General features: G+C 53.1%; 2 protein-coding genes across 5 annotated transcripts; one reads left to right on the top strand and one right to left on the bottom strand.

Moving 5' to 3' along the window:
- Nucleotides 1–11,872: 11,872 nt before the first annotated feature.
- On the top strand, nucleotides 11,873–16,959 carry TUBG2 (tubulin gamma 2). Its single transcript, XM_030840068.3, has 11 exons — nucleotides 11,873–12,164; nucleotides 12,456–12,568; nucleotides 12,773–12,940; nucleotides 13,240–13,308; nucleotides 13,648–13,727; nucleotides 14,129–14,255; nucleotides 15,275–15,361; nucleotides 15,461–15,610; nucleotides 16,026–16,178; nucleotides 16,261–16,422; nucleotides 16,546–16,959. The coding sequence occupies exons 1-11, from the start codon at nucleotides 12,116–12,118 to the stop codon at nucleotides 16,741–16,743; spliced, it is 1,356 nt and encodes a 451-aa protein (XP_030695928.1). The 5' UTR covers nucleotides 11,873–12,115; the 3' UTR covers nucleotides 16,744–16,959.
- Nucleotides 16,960–17,393: 434 nt separating this feature from the next.
- Nucleotides 17,394–26,566, bottom strand: PLEKHH3 (pleckstrin homology, MyTH4 and FERM domain containing H3). 4 transcript variants are annotated; one of them, XM_030840057.2, is made up of 13 exons: nucleotides 25,956–26,566; nucleotides 23,899–23,954; nucleotides 23,483–23,562; nucleotides 23,193–23,384; nucleotides 22,949–23,106; nucleotides 22,717–22,837; nucleotides 21,624–21,930; nucleotides 20,831–21,038; nucleotides 20,464–20,591; nucleotides 20,034–20,166; nucleotides 19,380–19,838; nucleotides 18,928–19,119; nucleotides 17,394–18,209 (listed from the first exon to the last, which is right to left on the bottom strand). In XM_030840057.2, the coding sequence occupies exons 1-13, from the start codon at nucleotides 26,115–26,117 to the stop codon at nucleotides 18,036–18,038; spliced, it is 2,370 nt and encodes a 789-aa protein (XP_030695917.1). In that variant the 5' UTR covers nucleotides 26,118–26,566; the 3' UTR covers nucleotides 17,394–18,035. The 4 variants fall into 4 exon arrangements, 2 of the variants coding, with proteins under 2 accessions (XP_030695917.1, XP_030695916.1); XM_030840056.2 differs by having other exon boundaries at nucleotides 17,395–18,209; nucleotides 20,455–20,591; XR_004035859.2 differs by having other exon boundaries at nucleotides 18,072–18,209; nucleotides 19,405–19,838; nucleotides 20,455–20,591.
- Between the last annotated feature and the right edge of the window lie 617 nt (nucleotides 26,567–27,183).

The raw sequence follows: 27,183 nt of genomic DNA, 5'->3' as shown, positions 1-27,183 counted from the left end.
CACAGCATGGGTCCTCACTTTTCACCTCATGGTGGGTAGGCATTTTTCATCTCCTTATTGCTATTTTTAGACATTACTCTCTTTTTTTTGAAATATAGTTTATTTACAATGTTGTGTTAGTTTCTGGTGTATAGCAAAGTGATTCAGATATATATAGATATCCAGGTATATTGTTTTTCAGATTCTTTTCTATTATAGTTTATTGTGAGATATTGAATATAGTTCCCTGTGCTATACAGTAGGACCTTGTTGTTTATCCATTCTAAATGTAATAGTTTGCATCTACCAACCCCAAACTCCCAGTCCATCCCTCTCCCCACTTCGCCTTGGCAACCAGAAGTCTGATCTCTATGTCTGTGAGTCTATTTCTATTTTGTAGATAGGTTCATTTGTGCCATATTTTAGATTCCACATATAAGTGAAATCATATGGTATTTGTCTTTCTCTTTCTGACTTACTTCACTTAGTATGCTAGTCTCTAGGCCCATCCATGTTGCCGCAAATGGCATTATTTCATTCTTTTTTATGGCTGAGTAATAATCCACTATGTATGTATACCACATCTTATTTATCCATTCATCTGTCGGACATTCAGGTTGCTTCCATGTCTTGGCTATTGTAAATAGTGCTGCTATGAACACTGGGGTGCGTGTATTTTTTCAAATTAGAGTTATCTCTGGATATGTGCCCAGGAGTGGAATTGCTGGATTATATGGTAGTTCTATTTTTAGTTTTTTAAGGAACCTTCATACTGTTCTCCACAGTGGCTGCACCAACTTACATTCCTACCAGCAGTGTAGGAGGGCTCCTTTTTCTCCACACCCTCTCCAGCATTTGTTATTTGTAGACTTTTTAATGATGGCCATCCTGACTAGTGTGAGGTGGTACTTCATTGTCGTTTTGATTTACATTTCTCTAATAATTAGAGATGTTGAGCATCTTTTCATGTGCCTATTGGCTATCTGGATTCTTCTTTGGAGAAATGTCTATTTGGGTCTTCTGCCCACTTTTGATTGGGTTGTTGGTTTTTTTGTTATTGAGCTGTATGAGCTGTTTGTATATTTTGGAAATTAAGCCCTTGTCAGTTGCATTGTTTGTAAATATTTTCTCCCAGTCCATAGGTTTAGAGAATTACTCTTTTACCTGGTTGAAAAAGCCCTCTTCCTCCTTTTTTTTTAAAATAAATTTATTTGTTTTATTTATTTATTTTTGGCTGTGTTGGGTCTTCGTTGCTGCACGCAGGCTTTCTCTAGTTGCAGCGAGTGGGGGCTACTCTTCGATGCGGTGTGCGGGCTTCTCATTGTGGCAGCTTCTCTGGTTGCAGAGCACGGGCTCTAGGCATGCAGGCTTCAGTAGTTGCAGCATGTGGGCTCAGTAGTTGTGGCTCGCGGGCTCTAGAGCACAGTCTCAGTAGTTGTGGCACATGGACTTAGTTGCTCCGTGGCATGTGGGATCTTCGCGGACCAGGGCTCAAACCCATGGCCCCTGCATTGGCAGGCGGATTCTTAACCACTGCGCCACCAGGGAAGCACCCCTCCTCCTCCTTTGAGGCACCTGTTATCCACCACCACACTCTTCTACTGCTTGCTCCAAAGACCTACCTACTTCCAAATCATTCTTCCACATTCTCCAGACTTTCCTCTCCACTCCAAGCCTCACCATCATATGGATGGTCCTGACTGTACTGGCTGTTCCCTGACCTCCTCACCTCCAATGCCCTTTACCACTTCTCTACTTGTCACCCACACTATGGACAGACCTCAGCACTTGCCATCCCACAAACTACTCCTTAACTTCAAACTTGACTGTCTCACTCTTGCACCACAGCTTCCTGCACCTCCACCTTCTCATTCCCTTTGTCCCATTCTTCTTTCTAATGTTGATTTCCCTCTCCCAAGCAATCAGCCCCTTCCTAGCGTTACATTCTTGCCCAGGCAGTCTGGATAATCTGATCCATCCCTCCTTTATTCCCCAGATCTTTACCTCACCCTCCTGGTAAAACCCAGCCCTGGCTCTCACTGATCTGCCTCTGACACCCACATTTGGGCAGCTGAACACTGCCCGAGGCAGCATTCCCCCCCCACCGCAGACTATTGCCTTGACATCCTGATGGTCCCTAACTGCCCCAACCTTCTCCAGCCCCTGGGCTGGGAGTCCTTCTACTTGTCCTTGTCAGCCCTCTCTTCTGCTCCCAACCTTTGTCACCTCCCCTCTCACTCTCACTCGAAGCAGATAACTTCACTCCTACTTGACAGTGAAAATAGAAGCCATCAGGCAGAATCCCCCTCAACTTCCTGCCCCCCACTCCCACCCCACTAAAACACTTATTTTTATCCACACTCATCCTTTCCTCCCTTTCATTGTGGGAAAAGTTTCCTTCCTGTAGTTAATGCCTCCACCTGAGCCCTGCGTCCCAATAGCTCCAGTCTCCTCAGGGACTTGGTTCTTAGAATCCTCTCTGTCCCTTCAGTATTTCAACATGATGTTGAAATACGGAGGCTTTTGCAAGCTTCTCCCATGTTCTAAACAGCAGTGTTCCCCAGACGCTACATTCCCACCTCCTCTGTAAAAGTCTCCCTTTCTCTCTTTTCCCCTTTAAAGCTGGAATTCTTAAACTTTTTCACACCACGGATGCTTTTGGCAGTCTGGTAGATTTCTGAATGCATACAACAATACACATAGGGGATAGGGAGGGTGGGAGGGAGGGAGATGCAAGAAGGAAGAGATATGGGAACATATGTGTACGTATAACTGATTCACTTTGTTATAAAGCAGAAACTAACACACTATTGTAAAGCAATTATACTCCAATAAAGATGTAAAAAAAAAGATATTCATAATCTGGAAGGGGAAATAACAAGCATAAAGAATAGTAGAAGTGAGGGAAAATATACTAATTGTCCCCCAAAGAGTTACAAACAAAAAGATTTAGATATTTAAGGGAGGAAGAGATCACATTAGGAAAGGTTCCATGGAGGAAGTAGCCTTTGAGAAGGGCCTCGAAAAACTGATACGATTCCAACTGGCAGAGATGGAACAGAGTAAGAATAATAGAGAGCAAGAAATCAGCTGCAGGAAGATGGGCATTTCTAGAGAATGGTGAATAGCATATTTTGATTCAAGGGTTTGTTAACCTTTTCTGGCTTTAAGAATTTTATGAAAACTATGAACCCAATTCCTAGAAATAAAATCACAAATTTCATAATCAAAAACAAAACAGGGCTTCCCTGGTGGCGCAGTGGTTGAGAGTCCGCCTGCCGATGCAGGGGACACGGGTTCGTGCCCCGGTCCGGGAAGATCCCACATGCCGCGGAGCGGCTAGGCCCGTGAGCCATGGCTGCTGAGCCTGTGCGTCCGGAGCCTGTGCTCCACAACGGGAGAGGCCACAACAGTGAGAGGCCTGCATACTGCAAAAAACAACAAAACAAAACAAAACAAAACAACAAAAAAAAACAATACACATAGAATTACCATGGAAACCAATTATATTGAAATACAGTTGTTACAATAGATTAAAATTTGTGACACAGTAATACATGTGCTGCTTTCATTTTATTTTTCTGTCATCCATGAATGCATTAAATAATGAGATACTGGGACGTGTGTGGTGGTCCAGTGGCTAAGACTCTGAGCTCCCAATGCAGGGGGCCCGGGTTCGATCCCTGGTCAGTGAACTAGATCCCACATGCTGCAACTAAGAGTTAGCATGCCACAACTAAAGATCCTGCATGCCACAACTGAAAGATCCGGCACATGGCGACGGAGATCCCACATGCTGCAACTGAGACTCGACACAGCCAAATAAATAAATAAATAAATATTTTTAAAAAGAAAATAAATACATAAGATCTTGAAGTGAGTCTAATAGCTCCCATATTCGCAAGCAGTTATGATTATAAACAATACTTTGCAACATCTGCATCAACTGTCATGTGATCTAAAAATAGCTGTGATTTTTACAGGCGACAAAGTCACAGTCACTGCTAATACTCGTGAAATGTGATGCCTACAGTTATAATGGAAGGGGAGGCTAAATTTTAATTAGAGGTGAGTGAAAAATCAAAATGTAATTTTCTTCTCATCCAAGTTCATGGATTCCCCTGAATTCTATTCATAGACCCCTTGGAGGGGATCAGTGAGCCCCAGATGAAGGCCCCTGTTTTAAAGTCTATACTCCCTGCCCACCTCCTTATCTTTCATTCATGTCTTAATTTTAGGATTCATTAGTGCCAACTATGTATAAGGGTAAGTAACCTTCTGCAATCTAGTTTTTATTCTCGTAGCCCAGGGTCACTATCCTCACCAAAGTCACCAGTGTTCCCCCACACTAGAAGGACTCTTTTCTATCTCCATATTACTCCATCTCCCTGCAGCCTCAGATGTCAAATCATTTCTTACTCGGAAACTTCTCCTTCCTAGGCTTCTGCAGTATCCTTCTCTATGGCCATGCCTCCCGCTGCAAGTAAAAAAAAAAATTTTTTTTTAAGATTTAAACTGTAAGGAAATATCCCACATTTTAAGAGGCCCAGATATGAGGCAGCTCCAGGGCTGCCTCATCAGGGACCCAGGTGCCTTCCATCTTTCTGCTCTACCACCCTCAGCACGATGGCTTATCCTCAAGATGCTCTCTGCACAGTTAAAAGAAGACTGTTGCAGTTCCAGGTGCCAACATGCAATTTTTAAAATAAATTTATTTATTTTATTGACTTATTTTTGGCTGCATTGGGTCTTCACTGCTGTGCACGCGGGTTTTCTCTAGTTGAGCGGGGGCTACTCTTCGTCGCTGTGCGCGGACTTCTCATTGCATTGGTTTCTCTTGTTGGGAGCACAGGCTCTAGGTGCGTGGGCTTCAGTAGTTGTGGCTCGCGGGCTCTAGAGCGCAGGTCAGTAGTTGTGGTGCACGGGCTTAGTTGCTCCGTGGCATATGGAATTTTCCCGGAGCAGGGCTCAAACCTGTGTTCTTTTTTTAAATTTATTTATTTTAATTTATTTATTTTTGGCTGCGTTGTGTCTTCATTGCTGCACGCTGGCTTTCTCTAATTGTGGAGAGTGGGGGCTTCTCTTGCGGAGCACGGGCTCTAGGCGTGCAGGCTTCAGTAGTTGTGGCACGAGGGCTCACCAGTTGTGGCTCACAGGCTCTAGAGTGTGGGCTTAGCTGTTCCGTGGCATGTGGGATCTTCCCGGACCAGGGCTCGAACCCGTGTCCCCTGCATTGGCAAGTAGATTCTTAACCACTGCACTACCCGGGAAGCCCCCCAACATGCAGTGGAAGAAGAGAGTGTGTCTCTTCCTTTCTTTTCTTTTTGGCCACGCCTCGCACCTTGCAGGATCTTAGTTCCCCCACCAGGGATTGAACTCGGGCCTCAGCAGTGAAAGTGCCGAAAGCTAACCACTGGACCGCCAGGGAATTCCCTCTTCCTATCTATTTTTATCCAGTGAGGAGACATTCTCCAGAAGACCCCAGAAGTCTTTCCTTACATCTCACTGACCTAAATTGCATCACATGTCCCTTCCTAAATCAGTTGCTGGCAAGGACACTGTGATAACCAGAGTTGGCTTGGATTAATCAGGATTTACTGCTGCTTGGAGGAAAGGTGGAATGCAGAACAAAATCAGGGCTCTGCCAGGAATGAAGAGGGTAGGCAATCAAACCTCACTGATATGCACTCGTTTTTCTTCTGCCTTTTTGCTTGCTCCCTCATTTTTCTTTGCAATACAGTCTTCCTACCCCTTAGGTGTTGTATTCTATCAGGTTCTATTCCAGTCCTCTTCCAAGCTAGGACCATCCCACACCATGCAGTCTCCCTGAGTGACCCTATTCGGGCCTATGGCTTTAACTGCCACTTGGGTACAGCCGACTCTTCACCTAGACATTGCTCCTTAGCTCTAGGCCTGTGTATTCCCTGTTGCGTACTGGCCCCTGACTTCCATCTGGATATTCTTCAGGCCTCTCAAACTCAACCTGTGCAAACACACTCCTCCTGAATTCCCTGTGTCTCAGTACATGGCCCTACCTTCACCCAACATCCCAAGACTGAAATCTGTCCACTCAGAGTCTTCCCTCTCCCTTACCCCCATGACACGTTCAGTCATCTTGAACTGCTCTAGATTCTCTCCACTCAGTATCTCTAAACTCTGTCCCTTGGGCAGGGCCCTCCTCATTTCAGGCCTGGCTGGTAACCTTGCCTCTTGCTCCACTCCATGCCTGTCTCGCTGATACCAGAAGCATCTTTCTAAAAGGCAAATCTGAGTCTGTCCCAGCCCTGTTCAGGATCCTTCAGTGGCTTCCTAGTCCTCAAGGAGCATCCAGGTCTAGTGCCTGCTGACTTCTCCAGTTCACTACATGAAATTTCCCTCGTTCCCCCTAAACTCAACATGCCATCTCCCACATCTGGACCGTACATATGCTGTTTCTTCCACACCATAAACTCCCTCAACACACGCATACACACACAAACACACACACACACACACACCTTTTTTTCCTTCCACATGCACTCAAAAAATACTTTTGTTTCTGATTTGTCATAAGGAATGAGACCGAGCATATTGTTCTGTAACTTGTTTTTGTCAGCTGCCATGGTTGGCCACCTTTCCACACCAATGACAGCTCTACCTTATCTTTCTTTTTTTTTTTAAATATTTGTTTCTTTTGGCTGCGCCGGGTCTTAGTTGTACACGAGGGATCTTCGTTGTGGCGGGCGTGTGGGATCTTTAGTTGTGGCATGTGGGCTTCTTAGTTGTGGCATGTGGGCTTCTTAGTTGTGGCATGCATGTGTGATCTAGTTCCCGGACCAGGGATCGATCCCAGGCTCCCTGCATTGGAAGCGTGGAGTCTACCCACTGGACCACCAGGGAAGTTCCTACCTTATCTTTCTTACAAATGGCTCCTTTATATTCCTTAGTAGGGCTAAGAGTAGTTTATTTAACTATACCTCTATTGATGGACATATCGATCATTCTGCCAGTTTACCTCCAGAATGTATCCATTTATACTACCACTAATAGTGTATAGAAATAGTGTATAAAAGCACCCATTTCTCAGAATCTTCATCAACACTAGATATTGTCAATCTTTAAAATTTTTGCTCATATAATTTTTTGCCTTAAATGTGCGGGGTTTTTTTAGTAAATTTTTTTATTTATTTATTTTTTGGCTGTGTTGGGTCTTTGTTGCTGCGTGCAGGCTTCCTCTAGTTGCAGCGAGTGGGGGCTACGCTTCGTTGCGGTGCGCGGGCTTCTCATTACGGTGGCTTCTCTTGTTGCAGAGCACGGGCTCTAGGCACGTGGGCTTCAGTAGTTGCAGTGCGTGGGCTCAGTAGTTGTGGCTCGCGGGCTCTAGAGCATAGGCTCAGTAGTTGTGGCGCATGGGCTTAGTTGCTCTGCGGCATGTGGGATCTTCCCAGACCCCCCCCGGACCAGGGAGGATTCTTAACCAATGTGCCACCAGGGAAGTCCCTAAATGTGTGTTTTTCTGATTAGTAGTGAGACTGAGCATCTGTTTATATATTTTTTACTTATCATGAACCGTCTATTCCTTTCATCCATTTTTTTCTGAGTGTTTGTTTTCTTCTTATTGATTTGTATCCACCCCCCCACTCCCCCACCCCCACTTTCTCCACCTGCCTAATTCCTACCAGACATTCAAGATAGGCCAGGTACCACCTCCTCCAAAAAGTCTTCGCCAGTTCTCTGGCCTCTCCCTGCCTCTGCCCTCAAGTTAAGCCCCCAACTCTGCACTGTCTACATATCAACCTTGCTGTGAGTTTATCTCCTCCACAAGTTCATGAGTGCTTGGGTCTGTTACCTCTATTTCCCCAGTTCATATTAGCGTGCCCTGCGTAGTATAGGTGCATAATAAAAGAATGAGCAAATAATTGGCAAATAGGATGACCTTCAGGCTTATTTTCTTTTCCCTATTCCTTGAGAAAACGATACAGAACAAAATACCCAGTTTTATTCTATTTCATAACCAAATATGAATTTAGCATAACTCCTTTCACAGAAAGAGCTTCAGCTCTCTGCCTTCATTGTTTAATTTTTTTCCTTGGCTTCGTTTTGAAAGTTAAAGTCCCTGGGGTCCTAGGATCCCAGTCCCAAGACCCGAAATCTCCCAGCCCCTGAGACACACCCTCATTTCCAAACCTCACACCTCTGCCTCCTTACTTCCCAAGATACCCATGCTCCTGGCATACGACGGGCCAGGCATCCAGGAAAGGCCAGAGATGAAGGTATATCCAAAATAATGTCTTATTGGGAATTCCCTGGCGGTCCAGTGGTTAGGACCCCGTGCTTTCACTGCCGAGGGCCCAGGTTCAATCCCTGGTTGTAGAACTAAGATCCCTCATGCCGCAAGGTGAGGCAAAAAAAAAAAAAAAAGTCAAAATTATGTCTTATTCAACCTGGAATGTTCAATAAATGCTTAGGACATATACAAACTTGTTAGTTGACAAATGCTACATTTATTATCAGACACAAACCAAGGCCTCAAACAAAGGAATGCCACATCCCCATTACATTATCATAACCTGGATTAGAGAATACGGAGCCAAGCAAATTAAACTCAACACTCAATAATCAAGCCATGGGTAATGAACTTGAGACCCTATGAGAAGGACCATGAACCTGGGCCTTCTGTTCAACCTCAACAGAAGTCAGATCTGAAACTGAATCTGTAGGATCATCACACAGTAATTAGGTTTTGATTTTTTCAAATGTATTTAAAGCAATCACTCATTTTGTTTTTACTCTGAATAAGATCCTTATCTGTGGCAGCAGCCACTGAGCTATACCTGAGTTCCAGTTGCAACTCGTGATAATAGCAGCGGCTAATATTTGTTGAGCATTGACTATGTCAGGCACTGTGCTAAGTGCGCATGCATCATCTCATTTAACCCAGATAGCCAGGTCAGTTCTCAGCAGAAACGGAAAGCACAGCCTGCGAATAACTGGGAGGATTTATGTTCAGCTCTGCTAATGTACACAAGCATCTCAGTTTCCAACCCATGTCTACAGACTTGCAGGAGCCTCTAGCTAGTCAGAGATGGCTTCTTAGAGAAAACTTACACTGCAACTTCTCCAACTCAGAGAAATTCACACGTTCTAACCTGTTTGCCTATAAACTAAGATTTGAAGGAAGCTTTCCCACTTCTGGGAGACTAGAAGGAGGAGCAAGGCACTGTTATTAATCAAAAAAAAGGCTGAAATTAAAGTCTCGCGTTTCACAAGTGTTCATAAACTGCTTTCAGCTTATTATTTTAAAGGAAGCAAACAGCCGTTCCAGAGCCACAAGGAGGGGAGGGCTGGCAAGTTCACTCCCACCTCAGAAGCCTTCCACTTCACCTGGGCAGACTCGGAGAGGGGCCTGGCTAAGCCTCTGAAGACAGGCGGCCCCAAGGAGAGGATCTGTCGGGGGAGGGGAGCTACGGGGCTGAAGGAGGAGCTCTGACCCCACCCTCAAACTTCAAAGGGAGCTGCCAGATCCTCCCTGAAAAGGCTGGGCTGCAGATCCTCCAGGAGGTCGCTCGAGCTCTTCCGACATACCGGCGGGAGCTGGAGGGAGCGGGCGGGGAGGCCCGGTGGGGTGAGGGGAGGGAAACTGAGCCCGGGAGGGGGCAGGCGTGGGGCAAGCCAGAGCCTTCTAACGAAGCCCTGAAGATTCTTGGCGGCCAGAGCTGGACGGCGGCCGAGTTCTCTTTTGAAAAAAGAGAGAGAGAGAAAACAACAACAACAACAACAAAGAAACCAAGAAAAACACCTCGTCTGAGCATGACTCTTGGCCGTGGTGCTTTCACCAGCGCCTCTGCAACGGCTCCCAGAGAAAGCTCGCCAGACGGGGACAGACCGACAGCCCAACTGAGCGGAAGAGCGGCCAGAAGCCGGCCCAGGTCGGAGCGGGTGCTTGGAAGTTTGGGGTGGGGGTGAGGGCGGACTGCACCGACGCTGCCATAATTGGTTCAGAGACAATTGGCCATCCATATGGAAAAGATAAAGTAGATCCCTATCTTACAGCAGGCCTCCAAATAGGTTCCAGATGCACTAAAGACCTACAGGAAACAAGCACAACTACTATGGGGCTTTGGGAAGAAAACACAGAAGGACAGCTTTATAATAGTGGGAGAAGGGACAGTTCCTTTAACAAGGTCTAAAACGTGCAAAATGTAAATGAAGAGATGGATAACTTTGTCTACATTAAAATGAAAATCGTCTCTAAGGCAAAAGACATCACACGCAAAGTGTAAAGACAAGCCATAGACCCCATAATATTTGCAACCCATACAACCGAGAAGAAGTTCGTACAATATCTTAAAATGTCTAAGAGAAACAGCTCAATAGAAAAACAAAATGGGCAAAGGAAATGAACAGGCAATTCCAGAAGGTCAGTTACAAAAGAAAATGGAATCGACTTTACTTGTGATCATAACTGGAAGTTACAACCATGAGATCCCATTAAGCATCTGTGGGATTGACAAAAATTAAGATCTGATAACGCGTGTGGAACTGAGTATAGAGAAATGAGAATTATATTGCTAGTAAAAGTGTAAATTGGTACAACCATCTAGGAAAAAATATGCCAAACCTTGTAAAGTTGAAGCTGCTATCTCCTTGGTAGAGATATTTTCCTTCACATTCACAAGTGGACGAGTCCTGTACTCACTTGATGTAAGAGAGAATAGTGGAGACAATCTAACTGGCCCTGTATGGAAATAGAATAGACTGGTTTTATTCATCCAATGAAATACTTTGAAGCAGTTAAAAGGAATGAAATAAATCTACATGTGTCAACATGGCTAAATCACAAAATCTAATGTAGGGTGGGAAAACCAGGTTACAAAAGGATATCACACTCTGGTACCATTTATGTAAAATTTCAAAACAAAAAAATATATAGTAAAAATACAAAATCATGCTTGTATGTTTAACATTTTTTAATTTAAAATAAAATAGAAACCACAATGAGATACCACTTCACATTCACTAAGATGTCTACTTTTTTCTTTTTTAAGTAACAAGTGTTGGCAAGGATGTGGAGAATTTGGAACTCTTGTGCATTGCTGGTGGGAATGTAAAATGGTGCACCCACTGTGGAAAATGGTATAGCAATTCCTCAAAAAAAGTAAACAGAATTATCCTATGATCCAGCAATTCCGCTTCTGGGCATATACCCAGAAGAACTGAAAGTAGGCAGTCAAACAGATATTTGTACACTCATGTTCATAGCAGCATTATTCACAATAGCTAATAGGTGGAAGCAACTCCAGTGTCCATGGATGGATGGATTAAACACAAAATGTGGTATATGCATACAACAGAATATTATACAGCCTTAACAAGGAATAAAATTCTGATATATTCTGTAACATGGACTAACCTTGATGACATTATGCTAAATGAAATTAGACAGACACAAAAGGACAAAACGGTGTGATTCCACTTATATGAGTTACTTAGAGTAGTCAAATTCGTAGAGACAGAAAGTAGAATGGCGATGGGGGCGGGGTTACTGTTCAAGGGGTACAGTTTCAGCTTGGGAAGGTGACAGTTCTGGAGATGAATGGTGGTGACAGTTGCAGAATGTGTATGTACTTAATCCCACAGAATTGTAGTTTAAAATGGTTAAAATGGTAAATTTTGTTAGGTACCTTTAATTTAAAAATAGAAATTTAAAAGAAGAAAATTGGCTTGAATCCAGCCCCTCTACCTAGCAGAGAGGGCAGAACCACTCACCTACCGGTGAAGCGCGGCTGACTCCAGACACCTGAATCGCCCCTCCCCTCCCCTCCCCTCCCCCACACCCAGTCGCTACCCCGCGGCCTGGCAAGTCTCACTACGCAGACGCGGAGCTGGGGTGGGTGGGCAGGAGGGGCGTGGCCTCACTCTGCGCCTGTGCGGAATTCCAGCTGCAACTGCTGTGGGGGAGAAGATGCCCAGGTTGGGCTCCGCGGCCGCCGGCCGAGGGGAGGCCCGCACTGCACACGCGCAGACAGAGCATCCGCGTCAAAAGCCGAAGAGAGCGCGCGCTCCCCACGTCCTGCGCGTCCAGCTGCCAGGCATTAGTCCCTGCCGTGACTCCCGCTGGGCCCGGACGGGCTGGCGCGCCCTCGTCTGAAAAGCAATGCCCCGGGAGATCATCACCCTGCAACTGGGCCAGTGCGGCAACCAGAGTGAGCGAACGATCGCCGGGCCCAGCCAGTCTCCGGTTCTGCCCCTTCGGGTCCCACCCGAGTGCTTCGCATCCTCCAGCCCCCGCTTTCCTTTCCATGAACCCCCTGCCCTACTGCGCATGATGAACCAAGCCCCGGACCCCAGACCGAGAGCCCTGCCTCCAGCCCCCGGCTGTCACGGCTCCCAGACTCTTGGGCCCACCCTCTGAGAGTGACAGCCTCTGAGCCTCACCCTGGGCTCCTGAGGCCTTACGGCTCTAGCAGATCCAGGCGTCTCTCCTCTCCCCCCAGTTGGGTTCGAGTTCTGGAAACAGCTGTGTGCCGAGCATGGTATCAGCCCCGAGGGCATCGTGGAGGAGTTCGCCACCGAAGGCACTGACCGCAAGGACGTCTTTTTCTACCAGGTGCCCCCAGCGACTTGGCCAGGGCCGGTAGTGGCCCAGGGGGCCTGAAGGGAAGGGCAGTGGCTTGGTACTGGAAACCCGCTGGGCAGAGGAGCCAGGGCGGCTGGCTTGAAGAGGAAGGGCAGGCAGGAGCCAGAGTTGGGAGGACTGGAGGAGTGGGTGGGCCCGAGCTTATTGGGCCCGATCCTGGACTCCCCTCGACAGGCAGACGATGAGCACTACATCCCCAGGGCGGTGCTGCTGGACCTGGAGCCGCGGGTGATCCATTCCATCCTCAATTCCCCCTATGCCAAGCTCTACAACCCAGAGAACATCTACCTGTCAGAGCATGGAGGAGGAGCTGGCAACAACTGGGCCAGCGGATTCTCCCAGGTATCCAGGTGGCCACCCCAGAGATTCTTGATGTTCCCTTCCTGGGGCAAGGCAGGCCCAAGCAGTCTGGGAATTTGACCACACTGACAAGAGACAAGGGTATTACCCTGATAAGAGGGACAGCCAGAGAGAGGTTGATGTAAACTGTGCAAACCATCTGCAAAGTAGCATTTCTTGGGGGAGGGACATAGCCCTCTGTTTGAGGTGGCAGCAGTGTCCGACAGTAGAATTATTGGTGCTGAAAAGAGATGCTTTCCAGAAATTTCATCCTCATCCTCCCTCCTCATGTGTCTATACAGGGTGAGAAAATCCATGAAGACATCTTTGACATCATAGACCGAGAAGCAGATGGAAGTGACAGCCTAGAGGTGAGGCTGCCCCCCTGGGGGGTGGGGGTGGGGAGGAAGCTGAAAAGTGCTGGGGAAAGGTCAGGAGGTAGCCTGATCAGATGTGTGATGGGGGCAATTCAATTCAAAACTCTTCCATTGAGTATCAAATGTGAGATAGTGAGGTAAATAAGGTACGGTCCTTGTCCTCAAGGAGATCCCAATCTGGATGGCATCAGCTCCTTCCTTCTCAAGGAGCCTCAGTCTGGATGGACATAGAGGAAGCCTTGACACATTAGCGTGCTGGGAATGGGGAATGACACAAGCCTGAAGCCTCTCTGCCAGGTCCCTGGAGGCTGCCTCTCCATCCCTCCCTTGCAGGGCTTCGTGCTGTGTCATTCCATCGCTGGGGGAACTGGTTCTGGCCTGGGTTCCTACCTTTTAGAGCGACTGAATGACAGGTAAGCCTGTGTTTGGGGAGAGGGCATTAGCCCTGTTTCCCTGGGTAATGTCTTTCCTTTTTATCGCTTTTTTCTTTCGGACTGGAAGGCCTGCCACTACCACCTTTGAGTCATAGGTAGGAACAGAGCCACCCAGGGAACATCTTGGAAGCAGTAACTCCCAGGTGGGGGGTTTGCCTAGGGGGAGAAGGGGACCTATGAGGTTTGATGCCTTAGGCTTATCTTTTTTGGCTTCTAGGCTCTGAAGACTCGGTTCTGCCCTCACCCCTTTTGTATAAGACGTTGGTGGCACTTGGAAAGGAATGGCCCCTGTTATCCCTAGAGAAGATAGAGATGGGCAGTGATGAGAGTCCTTCCAATTCACTATGTCATCTTCCCCTTTCCCTCTTCCTTACCCCCAGGTACCCCAAGAAGCTGGTGCAGACATACTCAGTGTTTCCCAACCAGGATGAGATGAGTGATGTGGTGGTCCAGCCCTACAACTCACTGCTCACGCTCAAAAGGCTGACCCAGAATGCAGACTGTGTGGTGAGCATGCGAGGAGGGAGTGGGGGCTTTGGTCAACCTCCCCAAACCAGAGAGACATCTACACCCTGCCCTTCCCAAGCCCTTGCCCAGAGAACAGAGGACCAACAAAGCCATACCTGGTGGACCAAATTATGAAATAAGGACCTGATCCCAAGTTTCTTATAGTCCCTTTAGGCAGCAAGACTCTCAGCAAAGTGAATAACACGCCCCCACGTGTCTCCACTTAGCCTGTTTTTCTTTTTTTAATTAATTAACTAATTTATTTTATTTTTGGCTGCGTTGAGTCTTCATTGCTGCGCACGGGCTTTCTCAAGTTGCAGCGAGTGGGGCTACTCTTTGTTGTGGTGTGTGGGCTTCTCATTGCGGTGGCTTCTCTTGTTGCAGAGCACAGGCTCTAGGTGCGCGAGCTTCAGTAGTTGTGGCACACAGGCTCTGTAGCTGTGGCTCACGGGCTTAGTTGTTTCACGGCATGTGGGATCTTCCCGGACCAGGGCTCGAACCTTTGTCTCCTGCATTGGCAGGCGGATTCTTGACCACTGCGCAACCAGGGAAGCCGCTCCACTTAGCCTGTTTAATGCCTACTCATGCTTACATTCTCAGCCCAAGGGTTACTTTCTTAGCAAAACCTTCCCTGACCACCCAGACAAGGTCAAATTCCTTTGTGCATATTTCAGGCTATAACTATACTTTTCTGTTGTTTTATATTTAATGTCGGTCTCCCTCCTCTAGACTATAGATGTGGTGAGGGGGAAGACCATGCCTGTTTTACTCTCCATAGTTTCTCTAGGCACCATGCCTGGCACATGTTGGACAATTAAATATTTGTTTAATGCACTGGGTGGTAGAAACGTGTCTCCTGATGCCCCAGAGACAGTACATGCCCTTTAAATTAGCACACCTACTTCCTAGTTTTGGACTTCTTCCTAGTTTTGGAGTTTAGAGGCGGACTAAGCAAATAACTTATTTCTCTGCCCCCTTTCTCCTCAAAAAGGTGCCGTGACCCTCTTCTGTCCCCCCAGGTGGTGCTGGACAACACAGCCCTGAACCGGATTGCCACAGACCGCCTGCACATCCAGAACCCATCCTTCTCTCAGATCAACCAGCTGGTGAGCCCTCACTCCTAGACTCCTTTGGACTGGAACCCCGCCATCGGGGGAAGGGAGGCCTCCCAGGACAAGGCCCTTGACACAGCACCCCGTCCCCAGGTGTCCACCATCATGTCGGCCAGCACCACCACCCTGCGCTACCCCGGCTACATGAACAACGACCTCATCGGCCTCATCGCCTCGCTCATTCCCACACCACGGCTCCACTTCCTCATGACCGGCTACACACCCCTCACCACGGACCAGTCGGTAAGAGCAGCCCGCAGGCCCAGCAGGCCCTGACTTGCCTTTCTCTTTTCCTGCTGCACCCGGAGCTGCCCCGTGCAGCCCCCAGAGGCCCTGCGCTCAGGGACTGGCACAGGCTGGGCGACCTCCTGGCTGACTGGCTCTCCTCTTCCCTCTGCCTGGGGCTCCCTGCAGGGCCCGGGCTGTACGGGGTCTGCTGATGCTGCTGCACAAGGGTATGGGTTTGCTGAGCTCGGGAGGACTGAGATCCCTGATCCCACAGCAGAGGCTCAGTGTGGACCTGAATCTAAGGACACTCCCCACAGAGGCCAAACTACCCCGCGTCTGACGGGGACGTGTGTTGCCTGCTGCTCTCTGTCCATGCGTTTCTCGACTGTGCCCTGAGTGCTGGCCTGCCTTGTGGCCACTGTCCCCTCAGGTGGCCAGCGTGAGGAAGACCACGGTCCTGGATGTCATGAGGAGGCTCCTGCAGCCCAAGAACGTGATGGTGTCCACAGGCCGGGATCGCCAGACCAACCACTGCTACATCGCCATCCTCAACATCATCCAGGGGGAGGTGGACCCCACCCAGGTAGGTGAGGCCCCTTCGTTCTACCCCCAGAGCCCACGGGGTAGAGGAGAGGCTACCACCACCACTCCTGTGCCCACCCCAGGTGCACAAGAGCCTGCAGAGGATCCGGGAACGGAAGTTGGCCAACTTCATCCCCTGGGGCCCAGCCAGCATCCAGGTGGCCCTGTCCAGAAAGTCGCCCTACCTGCCTTCTGCCCACAGGGTCAGCGGGCTCATGATGGCCAACCACACCAGCATCTCCTCGGTGAGCCTAGCCTCCTGGTCTTCTTTGGCCACTCTCTTCCACTAGCCACCTTCCTCATTCTCCCCCAGATCCATTCCAACCCCTTATCTTGCACTGGCTCCTGGAGATTTCCATCTCTTGCAGCTCTTTGAAAGTTCCTGCCAGCAGTATGACAAGCTGCGGAAGCGGGAGGCCTTCCTGGAGCAGTTCCGCAAGGAGGACATCTTCAAGGAGAACTTTGACGAGCTGGACAGGTCCAGGGAGGTCGTGCAGGAGCTCATTGACGAGTACCATGCAGCCACGCGGCCAGACTACATCTCCTGGGGCACCCAGGAGCAGTGACTTCCTCCCCACTGCACCCGCTGGACAGTAAGCACAGCCCCCATCATGCCTGGTCCCTCTGGTCCAAATTCCCCTCACCAACAACCTTTCTAGGTTCTTCTTCAGCCCAGGAGTCGGCCCTGCTTCCTCCCTTCCATGCCTGGCCCTTGATATGCTTATTTAGCTCTAATAAAGTAATAAAGCTGCACTGTGAGTAGAGTCAGGCTTGGTCTGTGAATATGGGGGACGATAAAAGTATCTCCCTGGTGCCCCACAGTTCCCAGGCATATGTCGGTAGGGTGGCCTTTACCTGCTCTAGCTGAGTCCCGGTCTTTGTGTGTCCGCTGTTTCCATGAGCATCCCTTACCTAGAACCAAGCTGCTCTGGAGCCAGTCCTACTCTCAAGACTATAGAGGATTACTGATGCCTGCTGTCTCCTCAGTGCCTAAGCTCCTGCCCCAGGGTGGATCAGTATTGCCCATAGTGCCCCAGCCTCCTCCACTCAGGGCAGAGGCTACTGAAGGACGGCCTGCAGCATTCTGAGCGGGTCAGGAAAGCCAAGACTCTATTCCCAGGCACAAGGCGATTAGATCCTCAGGAGTCGATCTAATTCAGCCCAATCTGATAAAAGTAGGGCTGAGCCCATCCTGATAAATTCTTTATCTGTGCCAGAGAAGCTCTTGGGTCCGATCCTGCCCCAAGCTTCTTCCGTTCCAGTCCCAAAGCAGTGGGCACATTAAAGATGGACCCAACCAAGACCCAGAAGCTGGACACCAGGGTAGGACTGGGTAGTGTCAGTCCTGATGACTCACTGTCCTCGGGCCTCAGGGATGCCAAGAGGCCACCCCTATGCCACTCGGTGGAAGAAGGGTGATTGCCAGCTTCCAAAACTGTCCTCTTGCCTGCCCCCCCCCACCACCCTAGGGCAGCCTACGGGCCAGGAGGAGGTGAAATCCAGAAGGTCACGGAGGGTGGAGCCCTGCGGTGTTCAGACTCCCCTCAGTGCTGGTAAAAGCCCAGAGTGTGGGCATCCCCGGAGGTGGAGCTCTGAGCTCTGGGGCTCCACCTTGTCCCACTGACAACACTCCCACCGCAGCAAAGGTTTGTGTAAATAAGGAATTTTTGTGTGTGTGTCTTCTCTTCTACAAATAAATTAAGAAACAAACTAGAAAATTGTCTGCACCCGTTGCAGCCCTTGGGTGTGGGGTGTGCCCTGTCCCTGCAGGGCCAAAAGGGTCCATGGTTCCCGGAAATCGCAGAGCAGTCCAAGTCCAGGATGGAGGCAAGAGGGAGGTCGTGACCTCTTGGCAAGCTCAGTCCTGCAGCTGCCCCAAACAGCCAGACTGTCCCTGGGGCTCGTCCAGGCCCGGGTGCTGGCTGGGAGGGGAGGTGTCTGGCAGGTCTTGGCATGGAGGAGGACTACTGCTGGGCCTCGCAGGGGAGGGGTTGGCCAAGTAGGCATTCACCAGCTGCATGATCTCTTCCACCTAAGGGAGGGCAGAGGTCAGAGTACACAAGGGGCCATTGGGTTCTCCTTTCTCTTAGCCTCCACCCAGGCTCCTTCCCAAGGCCTTCCATGAGCTGCCCCCTACAATCTTTCCGTCCTCATCATCGCTCTCCTCACTCACAATGTGCCAACCACACTTGCTTCTTTCTGCTCCTATAATATCCTCAGGTTATTCTCAACTCAGGGCCTTTGCACTTGCAAGTCCCTCTACCTGGAATGCTGTGCCCGCAGATCTTCCTTTGGCTAATAGCTTAAGTGTCACTGTTGTTGCGTATCTTTTCCTGACCGTCCTACCTAATGCTATGGCCCCCTCCAATCACCTCCTGTCTCACTACCCTTTCCTTCATAGCATTTGTCACTGTTTTAAGTAGTCTTTGAGGGGACTTCCCTGGCTATCCAGTGGCTGAGACTCCACACTTCCACTGCAGGGGGCCTGGGTTCCATCCCTGGTCAGGGAACTAAGATCCCGCCTGCCACCTGGTGTGGCCAAAAAAATTAGAAAAAAAAAAAAAAGAAAAAAAGTCTTTGATTCCTTTAGTGTCTGATCGCTGGCTCTGATGTAAGCTCCTTTAGTTTGTCTTTGATCACTGTTGGATCCCCAGGGTCTAGAGCTGTACCTGGCCCATGCTCAATGCTTAATAAATGTTTCTTGACATCCTTTCCCTTCCTTCCTCCTTCTACACCCTCTTCCCACTCACCTGGGGACTCTGCAGGAGGAGCTGGCTCTCTCCCACCCTCAATGCCAGGGTGTGGGGGCCCATTAGTTGGCAGGCGGCCACACGGCCATAGCTGACACTGTGAACGGGCTGGGTCTCACCCGGTCGGGAGAGGGACATGGCCTTGGCTCCCAGGCCCAGGCATAGCTTCTGTGGAGCGCCCCCACCAGGCTCCTGCGGACAGACAGGCAGAGTCAGGGTGGAAGGAGGGGACCCTGCAGCATTATTTTTGGTGTGGGGAGATGGCTGTGAGCAAGAAGTTTCCTGGTCCCCCCCCCTATAATCCACAGCTCCACAGAGGTGAGGGCCCCAGGGCCAGTGACTCCTGGGGTTTGAGAATGGGAGTGAAGTGACCCACAATGGGGGCCTATGGCTCTGGGGCAAAGGTGTGGGGCTCGGGCCGCCAGAGTCCCCCTCTCCCTTCTCCCCCTCACCGTGCTCAGCTCCAGAACGTCATACCGAGCAGCGCCGAACCCTGGACACTGCGCCGCCAGAGCCAGGTAGGCAGCCATGGCCTCAGCTCGGCCCATGCCCCGTAGCCGCTTCCAGCCTCCCAGCACAGCAGCCGCTGTGCCGGCGCCACCTCCTCCCTCGCGGGCCACGCTTCCCGCCGTGCGGCCGGCCCCGCCGCGCCGGGCCCGCTCCGCCCGCCTCTTGGCCAGGGCCGGACTCCAGATTGCCCCGGCCAGCAGGGCGGCGGAGCGGGGAGGCCTGGGCACCGGGTGGAGAGGGTCTTCACGCGGCGGGGCCGGGGTGGGCAGCAAGCGGTCCAGGCGCGGCAGAGGCGCCCGCGGGGAGAAGTCTCGGTGCAGGCTCCGCAGGCGCAGCGCCGCCTGGGCGCGCAGCGTGTCGTCGGGCGGGGACGGACGGCCGCGCAGCAGCAGAGCTTGAGCCTACGGGGAGGCAGGGGTCATCAGCGCGGGAGCGGCGGGGTACCGTCTCGAAGACACCTAGGGGTGTGGAACCTGAGGTCTGGGTTCGAGCACCGCCTCCCCCGCGGTTGCCATAACGACGAAATGCGATGGCCCAGAAACGGAGGGGTTCAGGCTCGCGGGTCTTCGCTGGGCGTGAATGCCAGAGATCCTCACCTGCTCAAAGAGGAAGGGCAGTTCGTGACCGTCTGAGGACAGTCCCTCAGGGTGCAGAGGTCCGTGAAGACGCAGACACAGTCTCCATCCGGAGTCCGGCGGGTCCTCCAGCCCGGCTTCCTCCACCGCCAAGCTGCAGAATAAAGAACGCCGCGATGTGTCCGGGAAGCAGGGGCCCCCAAGGCGCGTGCCCAGGGGAAAAAGGCGGGGCCAGATGTTTGGGGCGGGGCCCGGGCGGAATGGACAGAGGAGGCAAGCCTTGAAGCCAGACTGCAAACCGCCGGCGGACAAGAATCCGTCTGTGAACCAGTGAAATTGTGCCGGGCAAGTGGCAGGCGCTCGGTAAACGTTTGCTTAGGGATTGACCGAAGCCGAGAGGCGAATAGGCTAACGGAGAGCAGGGCTGGGGCTGGACATTTACTTCTCAAACCTGGTGAGCACGTCGGCCACGAGAGTCCCCCCGGCCAGGGCTCGCTCCTGGGGCCCTCGCTGCTCGTACAGCGCGAATGCATTGCGGCTCCGGGTCAAGCCCAGCCGCCCCACCAGCTCTCGAGCAACCTGGAGGAGTGAGAACATAAGAGGAAAGTCAGACCCAGACCGCGCAAGGGTCTTGCCAGTACTTCTGGAGGGGTCCAACTGGAGGGGTCTTTCAGGTCTCTTAGTCCCGCCACACACAGCCGTTACCCAACTGATGACTCTCAGACTCGGGCAAACCCTAAGGCCCAGGCACCAGGAGAGCCAGGCATGGGAAGCTGGGAGGAAGGCTGAGGTTTCAGGGGTTTTCTCTGTGGTCTTACCTCTCCCGCCGTGGTGTGGGAGTCTATGGCCACAGGGCAGGCACCACCCCCCGGACAGTGCACGGTGCACAACAATTCCTGCCGTCGGCTCAGCGCGGAAATCTCTGCCAGCGAGGGCACCAGCTCCCGGCCGCGCGTCCGGCCCAGCGCTTTTCGTATGAAGCGCGCATATTCCGCCAGTTCCGAGTCCGGAAGCGCCTGCTCAGTCCTGGGTTAGGGAGAACTGGAGAGTCAGTGCTCCAAGGGCTTTCCTTCACCTCCACCCTATTGCCTTCTTACTTTATAGTTTACTTCGCCTCGCCGATTCCCTCCCCTCCAACTCTAAGTTCCTTGAAGGCAGCGTGGCCAGCTCTTCTGAATCTACCCTGATGCTCTGTATGGAGCAGAATTACTTTCTAAGGCCCCTGGCAGCTTTCTCCTTACTGCCTCCTCCCACTTCCCAAAGTTTCCATGACCCTCCTTTGGGTTGAAATCCAAACTCCAGCCGCATTCCTCTTTCCAACCTAAAAGCCCTGGCGCTGGACTGCATCAGCTCCGAGAAAAACAGCCTTTTAATAATTCTGCTGCCCAAAGCGGGAGGCTTTTTGTAATTCCTCTGCCCGCAAGTGGTGTATGATCTTGTAATTCCCACAAAGGCACTATGCATGTTAGCAGAGCCCTGACCTTGGGGCAAGTCCCTTCCCTTGTCTGGGTCCAAGTTCTCCATCTGCCAAACTCTTTGGAAAGACCTGCCATTCTTTTCCAGCCCCTTAGCTCCCTTGCCTTGGCCTTACCCCCACGCCTCCCCTCTCACCTCTCCAGATGCCCCAGGAGGTGCCCCCGTACAGGCCCACCAGGCCGGAAGGTACAGCTCATGCAAGTGAGGAGCTGCCAGTACCGCAGGGCCGCGGGGTCTTGGGTGGCTGGAGGCCCGGGGGGGCCTGCGGGGCCCGAGGTCTGCTTAGCCAGCTGCAGGAAGAGCTCATCTCGGAGCGCAGGCAGGTCCCGGCAGGTCTGGAGCACACCCTGCATCAGGGGCCCGGGGCGCCGCGCCCCCTCCAGGGCCTGCAGCGCCAGGAACAGCCGCACCGCCTCCTCGCGCAAGGGAGCGTAGCCCGGACCTGCGGGGACGGCGGGGGCGGAGGGACGGTTTGGAGAGGGGACACAGAGCTGGGCCCTGGGAGGAAGGTGTGAACCAGGGGAAGGTCAGAGGGAGTGTAAGGGGACAGGGGTGGCAAGGAGGGGAGAGTGCGAAGGACAGGAAGAGTGAAGGGAAAGCAATCGTCCCCACAGAGCCAAATTCAACCCCTGCCTCCCGGGAATCTCCCCCTCCAGATCCCCTAAGGCTGCACTTTGAGTTAGTAGCTTGGATGGATGGACTATAAGGACACAGGGTCAACCTTCAGATTCTGTAATTGTACCGACAGCTATCACCATGGGCCAGAAAACAGGTTGGACCGCGAGTCAGAAAACCAGGGTTCTTCTCCCAGCTCCCCTTAATCCTCTAGCTTGAGGACCTGGGCCTGTCACTATTCCCTTTTGGGGAGAAGTATAACTAAATGAGGTCAGCACATTCTCCCAAGGTGGTGGCTTTTCCACCACTTGTAAAGGCAGTATGCCATGGTGTTGAGAGTATAATGAAAGAACAAAATAGAGAGTGTAAAAAACTCATGAAGGAACATCAATAGTCAGAATGAGATCCAGAGAAGGTGGTCAAAGGGAGCCTTTACTTTCTGTGCTGGCTTTCCTCCCCCTCTACCTTGGGTACCAGTCTGCTCAGCTTCTGGTTTCATCTTCATCCTTTGAAAAATGAGGGGCTGGGTAGGCCCCCTGAGGACTCCTAGATCCCTATCAGGTGAGGCATTCAGATTCCCCATCCAAGGGACTTGGGCCATGGCAACACTCACCTGGGGCACTGACTCCGTAGGGCAGGGGCAGGAGTGGGGCATACAGGGCCCCACTAGTGTGCCTCAGAATTGGGTTCCGTCTGTAAATAAGGGCCACAGCTTCCGGGTCCCCATAACTCTCCTAGAGGCCATGGAAATGATCAAAGTGATGGAGAAGGGGGCTCACCATGAACCCAGAAAGTTTATGGGTCCACCACCCTCCTCTTTGTCCATGGAGTTCCCTCCCTCGCACCTGAATGTCCCTGAGCAGCAGCTGGGTGGGGGTCTCCAGCGGCGCCTTAGAGGCTATCACTTCGCGCAGCGCCACCCCCCAGCGCTCTGCCTCAGCCTGGCGGGGTGAGCAGAGCCGGACGCTATGCTTCCGGCCAGACACGGTCACTGACCACAGACCTGGGGGAAAGAGAGGCCGCGGAGGTCAATCAGGGCTGGCTGGGGCAGCTACCTAGGGAGGTAGGAGAATCCCCATGAGGTCTCACCGGTCTCCTTGGGCCTGCGCTCAGGGCCGGTCACCGAGCACAGGCTGGTGAGCACGAGGCTCCCGAGGCGCCGCGCCCCCTTCCCGCTGCTGCTGAACTGGTCCAAGGAGTCCCGGGTGAGCACGAACCAGGCTCGGCGCGGGGGCAACCAGGGCCGCGCCCCTCCTCCGCGGGGCTCGCGGTACAGCCAACCTGCGGGGAGAAAGAGGGAAAGGGGATCGGCAGGAGAAGACATTATCCCGTGGAGGATTGGGATTGGGGCCTATAGAGCGCATGAGGTGGATCCCCACCTTTCACGACGACGTCTGGGTCGTCTTCTGACGGCCCCTTCTCCGGGATGAGGCTCCGTGTCTCCTCCCAGCTTTGCAGCCTGGGCAAGAAGGGAGCGAGGTTTGGGCAAGCCTGCCGGTCCTGCACCCCGCCTCCAGGAGGCTCCTCTCTAAGGGCTCCCCAGACAGCGAGGGGTGCCTACTCCCCGGGCTGGGCACCCCTCCCCCAGGCTGTGGGAACTGCTGGGCCGTTCTGACCTCGCACCAGAAATAGCCTGAACCCCCCCTTCCTCCCCGCGCCCCCAGCCGGACCGCCCCCCGGGACCCCGGCCAAACCACAGCGTCCGGTGTAAGGCCTTTCCCTTATTGCACAACCGCGGGAGGGAAGCCGGTGAACATGGGGGTCCCAGACGATGGGACGCAGGGGCTGAGTTCACCTGTCTGAGACTGGACCGCTCCTCACAGGCTGAGTCAGCGTCACATCCAGGGGGCCCTGGGGAAACAGGCAGGGCGGCCCTCAGGCTAAGAACCCTCCTCCCAGGATGCCAGTGGCTTCTGGCCCAGGACAGTCCTGCTCAGAGGATTGGGGAATCAAGGAGTGGGATGGTGACTGTGACTGTGACTGTGACCGAGCGAGCTGAATGAAGCCACTGGGCTAGCCCCTTCCACCAGTCTCTACAGAACAGTCCAAGCTAAAAAGCCAAGACTCTCGCCTGGTCTCTGTGACTCTTTAAAGAGGCAATCAGGTGTTGGGGTAGAGTAGAAAAAGCACTGGGCAGAGAGTCAGGAGACCTGGGTTCTAATACCGGCTCAACCGCTAACTCGGATCTGCAAACTTGCTGAGGAACCCTGGCAAGCCCGTTCGAGTCTTTGGGCCTTAGGTTCCCATCTGTGAAGAGGGAGAGGTGGATGAAGTCCTTTCTTGCTCTGGCAGTCGAAGTCACCCCCTCCTCCTCACCTCCCTTCATTGGCTGGCGGGCGCTCAGGCTGGCAGGCAGGCAGTAGGCACGGAGGTGAAGGAAGGGAAGAGGGACCCTTTCGGTATAGGGCTTTCTCCAAGAGCTTCTTATACCCTCCCACAGGGACCCCTGAAACTCAGTAGGAAGTAAAGACGCTGTCCTTTTGCTGGGGCTCAGGCCAGGCTGAAGAATACTCTCCTTGGGAGGTAAAGTCCCGGATCTTGCCCTCCCCCTACCACACTCCCTGTGCCCTGGAACTCCTACTGTAGACTGGGGTCTAAGAAAGGCCTAAAACCCTGCCAGGAGCCAGGTCAGGCGGGAACTGTGCCATGGTCCCATTGCATCCAGGCAGCTAAAGTCAGGAGGGGGAGGTGGGGGAAGGGGGCCAGGGACACCTGTCCCCAAGCTCCGAGGAGGGGGGCGGTGGTGGAGGTGGAGCATGAGGGAGGCAATGGCAGTGGTTCACAAAGCCGACCCTGCTCAGGCTGGAACCTTGGGGACGCCTGGGTCCTGTGCCTTCGGGGGCACAGATCCTCTTATCTTCTGGAGGGTCTGAGAGGGGCTCTCAGCCACACCACCATAAGGGCAGGTGCTGACCCCTCTCTTAGACCAGCTCCCCTAATCGCAGTCCCCTGATTCCCTCCCTCCCCGCCCCCCCCTCTATATTTATCCGCCCTCCGCCTCCGCCAGGTGCTGGCGCCGGCCCCAGCGGCGCAGCCCGCCCCACCCGGGCACTGAGCCACCGGGCCTGCTGGGGACCCCTGAGCGGGGGAAGGGAGCCTGACCCAGGCCACAGCACACGCGAGTCTGGTTGCCCGAAGTTTGCTTGCTGGCGTGCAGGGGCATCAGAGAGGGGACGTCAGGGGATGATGACCGATAGAGCCTCAGTTTCGCCACGGGGAGATTCGACAAAACCCGGGAGCCGAGTGTCCCTCACCATTCCCTCAGGGATTCCCCAGGAGCCTCACCAGGGAGGCCCTGAGTGTCAGGGTAATGATGAGGGGTCCTCGGAGAGTTGTGGCCCCCAACTCCCTCTCCATGGTGTCCCCGCCACGGACCCCAGTCTGAGGATGCCTGCTTCCCCTTGCCCAGGTCCCCGCGGCGGGAACTCCCGCATCTGGGCCCAGCGCTCAGTGCTCATGAATTGGAAGCGGAGCGGACCCAGGTGTCCGAGCCGCCCAGCCGGCCTCGCCACATTCCTCGGCGCTGGCGGAGGCGGAAGGAGACGGGATGGGACGCGGGCCCAGCGGGGAAGGGAGAGGCTGGGCCAGGTCGGGCCAGGCGTGACGCCTCCCCTGCCTCAGGGCCCCCAGCAGGTGGACAGCGCCCAGCGTGCTGCGCGAGGCCCACAGGCACATCCCGAGGCGGGCTGCTGCTTGAGCTCTCGGGGGCTTCTGGCCCCCAGGCAAAAACGTCTCCCGAGTCCCCAGTCCGCAAGAGCACGGCGCTTGGCTCGAGTCTGGAGCAGGATCAGGCGTGACGGCCGGTTGTAGTGAGAGGGATTGAGACAAGGCTTCAAACCCCCCGGGACTTACCCTCCCGCCGCCCGCTGGACTCGGGGTCCGTAGCTCAAAGGTCTCCTCGTCCTCGTCTTCGTCCCCGTCCCCGCTAAGCTCGCCGTCCCCGTAGTCCCGGTGCAGAAGAGTAAAGCCTCGACGGCAGCAGAGGAGCCACCACAATCCCCCGGGGAGAGGCATCCGGGCGAGCAGCCGGGGGATTGGGGTGCGGGCAGCCGGGGCCGAGCTGCAGGGGGTCGGAGAAACTGGCAGGGCTCCGACCCGAGCGGGGGGAAAGATGAGGAGGGAGGAGGGAAAGGGAGAGGGGGACTGGGAGGAGGCGGTGTCTGGCTCTGGGGTGCAAGGGGTCGCTAGCTAGAGCCTGCGGGGGGCTCAGAGTCTGGGCCCCCGGAGGGGGAGGGGGGAAGCGGGGGTGGGGGAGGAGGGAGCAATGTCCGGAGCTGGGAAGTAGTGTCCGTTGTAGTGTCCAGCCCTGTGGGGGGCAGTGTCCGGTGCAGTGTCCGAGGTGGGCAGTTGTCCAAGCTCCAGGGAGGGTCGTGTCCGGTAGGGCGTCCGGTGGCCGGGGCCCGGGCCGAGCGCGCTGCGCTCCCTGCAGCCCCGGGACTGGCGCGCTAGGGGCGCGAGCACAGTGCCGGGACCCCGCCTCCCCAACCCCCTCCCCTTCGGCCCCCCCCCTTCTTTCTCTCCTCCCTTCTTTACAGGGCTGTGTCCAGTTTTCGTCACAGCCTCCTCTGCCCAATCCCTGTGCCTGGCGCCGGGCGCAGCCACCAATCAAGCTACTGAAACCGCGGCGGGTTGCATCATGTGTCCCTGGCTTGGTGACAGCGGGGAGGGGCAGGGGAATAAGGAGGGAGGGGGCAATGCGATGTTAGCCACGCCCCCGCTTCGGAGGTCGGACACGGACTGCTAGGGACGTCACGGAAGCCCGCCTTCAGGCTCTTGTTTTAACTCTTGGCTCACCAACCAACAAATTAAAAGCACTCGAGCAGGAGCTTTGGAGAACAAAGTGCCCATAGGGCATAGAGAAAGGCTCCGACTGCTGCCCTCTGCACCCCTGTCTCGTCTCAGGGTTCCAGAGAAAGGAAAGCGCCTTAGCTACCTGCGCCAAGCACAGCCCTAGAGGTAGCCCTCCGCCGCTGGATGAAGGAGTCCAGTTCCGCGATCTGAGTCACCTCCTCTTGAGGTGAAGAAGCTGAGGAAGAGACTCTGGGAGAGTGCAGATCAAGGCCGGAAATAAAATCTAATG

Source organism: Globicephala melas, chromosome 20 (genome assembly GCF_963455315.2).
Source record: "Globicephala melas chromosome 20, mGloMel1.2, whole genome shotgun sequence".
Lineage (NCBI taxonomy): Eukaryota > Metazoa > Chordata > Mammalia > Artiodactyla > Delphinidae > Globicephala > Globicephala melas.
Note: the sequence above shows the minus strand (reverse complement) of the source record. Positions and strands in the feature narration are given on the sequence as shown.